General features: G+C 40.0%; 1 protein-coding gene across 3 annotated transcripts in view; it reads left to right on the top strand.

Annotated features, from left to right (window-relative positions):
* Positions 1-6,000, top strand: part of LOC111869334 (nipped-B-like protein A) — a 238,205-nt gene that overhangs the window by 162,561 nt on the left and 69,644 nt on the right. For all 3 annotated transcript variants that reach the window (XM_023860790.2, XM_023860789.2, XM_023860788.2), the window contains one exon: positions 5,150-5,319. In XM_023860790.2, coding sequence (XP_023716558.1) covers positions 5,150-5,319 — 170 coding nt within the window. The remainder of the gene's footprint in view (positions 1-5,149; positions 5,320-6,000) is intronic.

Here is a 6,000-nt window from a genome sequence, read left to right as displayed (position 1 = left end):
TCAAAATCGTTACAAACACAATGGTTTGACTGCAATGAATGAACGAATTACCGATCTGGCAACACCATATTCCGAGAATTAACTCCTGTGTTTATCTAACACATTAGGCAGCGAGGAATTTCAGACGCAAACAGTCGTGCGCAGTGACATGTCCCATACGATAAATAAGCTACAACAAGAGATACCATTGAATGTGAAGTCGCCACAAGGACTTACACTGCTAAAACGCATGGTGCAGAAAATGTATTACACTGCTAGAACGCATGGTGCAGAAAATGTATGAATTTCGGGAAATTTTATTTTGGGAATCAGTGTAAAAAATTTTTACAGATATTGAAATCTGTAAATTAGAATATCTGATTCTATATTCTTTCTACATTAAAGGGGCGTTCATTTCGTTCGTTTATCATAAAAAATGTAGAAATCACACCATTTTTAGAAACATGCTTACAATTTCATTGCTCTAGAAGGGTGGGCATTTAAATAAACTCCGTCCAGCTGCCCCTACCGGAAATCAAATGGCCCGTCCGATAAAGGTTAACTATATATGAGGGCTGTCCAAATTTAAAGGTACAGCACCAGATTACATCAGAATATTTATTGCAAAGAAATCTTTAATAAATTCAAGAAATACTATATACTAATATTTATTCTTCCACATAGTCACCATTAGCATTCAGATGTTTATCCCATCGTTTTACAAGTTTAAACATTCCTTCACGACGTTCCTCTCCAAGGGATGTGAAGTATTGCACTATTTGCAATGGAATTTAGTCCTCAAATCTTTCCTGGTAAACAATTCTTAAATGGTCTGAAGAGGTAGACATCTGATGGCACTAGATTAGGACTATGTGGTGGATACCGCAGAACTTCCCATTTCTGCTTCTGCAACCAGGCTTCTGTCTCGACTGAACTGTGAGGTCATGCTGCAACATGCAGAAGCCTTTTTTTTTTTTATTATTATTATTTTTATTCTCTTTGTGGGGGGGGAGTCCAACTGGGTCCACTAGGCATGGCAGCCGCTGATTGGCGTATTGTAGTCTACCTCGGGTGATTATGATGATGGAGAATTTGGTGGAATGAAGTTTGGCAGCAGAAACCTGAGTACTTGGAGGAAACCTGCCCCAGTGCCACTTTGTCCACCACAAATCCCACTTGATGAGACCCGGGATCGAACACGTGCTGCCACGGTGTTAAGCCAGCAACTAACCGCTTGACCTATGGCGCGACCTGCAGAAGCCTTACTCCAGCAGTTCATTGTCCTGATATCTTTTATTTTATAAAAACGCCATAACTCAAGTGGTTAGTCGCTGGCTTCCCACCGCGGCAGCCCGGGTTCGATCCTGGGTCTGGTCAAGTGGGATTTGTGTTGGCCAAAGTGGCGCTGGGGCAGGTTTTCTCCGAGTACTTCGGTTTCCCCTGCCAATCTTCATTCCAATTGCCCCACATTCACCCTCACCTATCATCTGGGGCTGGTACAATAGGCCAGAAGTGGCTGCAGTACAAGGGACTTAGTCCCACCCCACTAGCATTAAAAAAATCATTTCATTTTATGGCTTTATGCAATTTTTTGAGAGTTTCACAGTATTTGTTACTGTTGATTAATGTTTTTGATGGGAGAAATTCACACAGCAGGAGGCCTTCAGAATCCCAGAGCACAGATGGCTGAGTTTTGAATTTTTTTGTAGTGGTTGAATGAGAATGTTACCAAGTGATCGAGTTTCCTTTTGACTCTGGGATGAACTCATAAAACCTTATTTCATCTCCCGTAATGATGTTTGCCAGATTCTATTCTCCATCTTGGTAATGGCAAAGATTTTCAAGTGAAGCAGCCATTATTACTTTTATGCTCCTCAGTCAGCATTTTGCGAACCCAGTGAGCAGACACTTTATGGAAGTTTAAATCTGAAATGACTTCATGACCAGTGCTTTTTGCAGTACTTATCACTTCAACAATATCACAAACTTCGACTCTTTGATCATCCCTTATCAAACCTTTGAGAAGGACACAGTTTGATTAATGTGCAAGGTCCTTGGTCTGCTTCTTTGTTCAGTACTTTTCAGCCATCTTTAAATTGTTGCACCACACAGACACTTCCTTTCAGCTGAAAACATTCCGGCCATAAGCACTCATGAACCTATGATGAATCTTGCTCTGACTCATGCCTTCTGCTGGCAAAAAACTGAGCACTACACAGACCTCAAACTTGGTATAGTTTTCAATCACACTGGCCATTTTATTCGCTTGTAAAGCTTAGACACATCGATGGAGAACAACGACTCTAGGGTGGCTACTTCTCCTTTACCCAACTTACCAATATGTGCAAGTGACATCGAGATGTCCCACGCAGGCCGTATGTAACAAGAATTTGGACCTTTAATATCGACTGGACTGCCCACATACAGTGGACACAACTTAAATGATAACAATAACTGATGAAACAGCAGTGCAGGTATTCAGCATTGTTCAGTGATGCAGAGCAGAAATGTGTGCATAATAAAAAGGGGACAGAAAGAAAATTCAAAATCAAGCTGTGTACGAGGTGTGTTCAAAAAATGACGGGAATTTCCGTATTTTGGAAAAAATATTTATTCATTCGTCTACATTAATGTTGTCGCCTTCAAAATAGTCCCCATTCGATATTATGCACTTACGCCAGCGCTTCTTCCAATCATCGAAACACTTCTCAAACTCGATTTTTGGGATAGCCTTTAGCTCTTTCAGCGATGCGCTTTTAATGTCATCTATGCTTGTAAAACGACGGCCCTTTAAGGTTCTCTTTATTTTTGGAAATAGGAAAAAGTCACACGGAGCCATGTCTGGCGAATATGGAGGCTGGGGCATCGTTACAGTATTGTTTTTGGCCAAGAATTCACGAACAAGCAACGAAGTGTGAGCAGGTGCCACGCGTTTCATACCCAAAACATTCGAAAAAATTTCATGGCATGAGCCAATCGATATGCCAACATCATCAGCGACTTCTCTGATTGTGATTCGGCGATCATTCATAATCATTGCTTTCACTTTTTCCACGTTTTCATCGGTTGTTGATGTGCTGGGGCGTCCGGGGCGCTCGTCATCTGCAACGTCTTCACGGCCATCTTGGAAACGCTTATACCACTCGTAAACTCTTGTTTTACTCATAACAGACTCACCATAGGCCTTTGTTAACATTTCACACACTTTGTAACACTTTATTTCATTTTTTACGCAAAATTTGATACAAATTCTTTGATCCATTTCTTTTAACAAACGAAAATCGCCAAGCTCATAAAAACACGTCTAACCTTAGCGGCTGCCACAGACAAAGTAAGCAATGAATACAGCTGAAAATTTTATTGTACTTCAGGGGCATGTATACCAACATAATAAAAAAAAAATTTTGACAATTGGACTCTCCAAACCCGCGAAATTTTAAAATTCCCGTTATTTCCTGAACACACCTCGTAATACACCTTAAATTGACTCTCCATTATTTATTTGAGAAAGTTATAATCAAAATGAAACTGTCATGATGGTTCTGAAAATATTATGCTCCCATCTATGTCTAGGCCTTTACAATGGTCTTTTTCCTCTTAGCTTTCCACCAAAGCCCTTTACGCATTCCTCTTTGCCCCCATGCATGCAACATGACTTGCCCATCTTATGCTCCTTGATTTAATAATTCTAATTATGCTTCATGAAGGGTACACATTATGAAGTTCCTCATTATTCATTTTCTCCAACTTTCTGTCACTTCATCCCGTTTCAGCCCAAATACTCTCCTTTTCTCAAACACACTCAGTCCATGTTCCTTCCTTAATGTCAAAGACAAAGTTTTGCTCCCATGCAAAACCACAGGCAAAATTATAGTTTTATATGTTCTAATTATTACATTTTTGGATAGCAGATGAGAATCCATACACACCATTAAAAACAAATAACTAAAATATTGAAATGAAAAATTATAAAAAAAACTTTTAAAACTGATTGTCTGTTGTCTGTCCTGAGAGGGTCATTAATGAAATGTTCATATTCACATCAGAGATCAAGAACAAACCTGATGTTAATGTAATTTCTTCCACTTCATATGCACCTGTGCCATGATAACGGAGAAAAGCAGTAACAAAAACTGAAGCACCAATTACAATAAAGTCCTTTTTTCTGTCTACTAGTATACATCTGTTCTGGGCTTCATAACAGTGATATCATTACACAAATACAACCCTTGTCCATAAACTTCCAAAACTAAGTCTGTAAAATATACAAAATTCAACTTGTTAACTAATGGTTCCTGTCCCCTCCACAGTCAATACATTGTTTCCCTGGCCTTGAGAAAAGCGATTATCTTAGTCTTTGACACTGGTGAACCTGTTGACCACCATGCAGCACATTGCTGCTTCATCTGAGGTTCACACTGGAAACACCATGATTCGTCCCCGGCAGTGGTACTGCTGATGAACATGGAATCGTTCTGTGTCTCATGTAACAAATCAGCACATATTGAAGCGCCTTTTGATCCTGACTGCAGGACTAGTCTGGCATTGAGTTTGCATTTACTGAAGTCCTCTTGCAGAATTTGGTGGCAGGTCAACTTATTGATATTCATGACATCAGCTAACATGTGCACTGTAACAGTACAGTCTTCTCGTACTATGTCTTTGATGCGAACCACATTGTCTTCATTCCAGTAACTCGAAGGCCAGCCTGACCTTGTGTTATCCTCCACAGACACCCTGCCTGACACGAATTGCCTGTGCCACTCAAACGCTCATGCCTGAGATAAAGCATCATCTCCATAGGCATCATGCAGAAGCTGCAATGTCTCTGTGGCTGTCTTGCCCAGCTTCACACAAAATTTGATGTGAACTCACTGTTCAGATTGAATGTTCATACTTCTCATAGCACAAATACACTGACAATTGACACAGGTTTTTCCACCACACCCTGCCACCTAGCGGAGGTCAAGAGAATTAACATCAGTAACAGAGGCGAGTCATAAAATGTCCCATAATTAGAACACCTTTTCCCAGAATTGCCCAATATTTACCTAAGCCGAGATATTAAATGAGTCTCAGAACATCATGGACAAAGGTTGTATTAACATTAGCCATGACTACAATAGAAGCTGTACACTGTGTTTTGCTCATTGTATTGTTTTACTCTTAGGTATTAGGAAACTGGTCATGGAGGTTTTTCAGAACATGTGGTTTACACCAATTAGGGAGCGACCCTCACTTGACTCAGCTGCACTTCTGAGGAAAGTGATGAATATTACAGATGTGGTAGCTGCCTCTCGTGACATGGGCCTTGAGTGGTTTGAACAGCTTTTGCTTAGTGTAAGTATATATAACCACAATATATTGCTAGTATTGTGATTGCTAAATATTGGAGAATGAATGGGTGCAGTATTTCTGGTGAATTAGTTTAAGTGACTCGATGTTTTGCAGTGTGTTCATTCTTTGGAAACCAATTCTTACTCCCCTCCCCTTCTTTTTACCAGTCTCCCAACTGTGCTGTTTGATTTTTCTCTTGGTGATGTTAATCCCAACATGTCTCCAAGTACTTCGGTTTTCCCCTGTCAGTTCTCATTCCATGAACTGCTCCACATCCATCAAAACATCATCTGGGGCCGGTGTAATAGGCCAGATAGTTGTTTATGTACCGAGTAGACTCAGTCTCAACCCACCAAAAGAAACTAAATTGAACATAGGTCACATTTTGACTGACACAGAATTTTGTCAGAGACATCACAGTAAAGTAATATATACACATATTCTTCACATTTAAACTGCAACATGGGTCGTGAAACGTTTCAGACTTGTTTGCGAGTCTTGTTCATCTCTAGTAAGACCTTTTGACTGCCAAGCCTCACGTTAGAACTACCTGTTAAGACACATCCACATTACTCGTACTTGTGTGACTCGCTATGCTCACGAGTAATGTGGACAATATGACAAGTCACGAGACAAGCAAATTTTAAATCTTTAATTTAAAAACTATAGCCAATAAATTAAAAT

Source organism: Cryptotermes secundus, unplaced genomic scaffold (assembly GCF_002891405.2).
Source record: "Cryptotermes secundus unplaced genomic scaffold, Csec_1.0 scaffold541, whole genome shotgun sequence".
NCBI classification, from domain to species: Eukaryota; Metazoa; Arthropoda; class Insecta; order Blattodea; family Kalotermitidae; genus Cryptotermes; species Cryptotermes secundus.
Note: the sequence above shows the minus strand (reverse complement) of the source record. Positions and strands in the feature narration are given on the sequence as shown.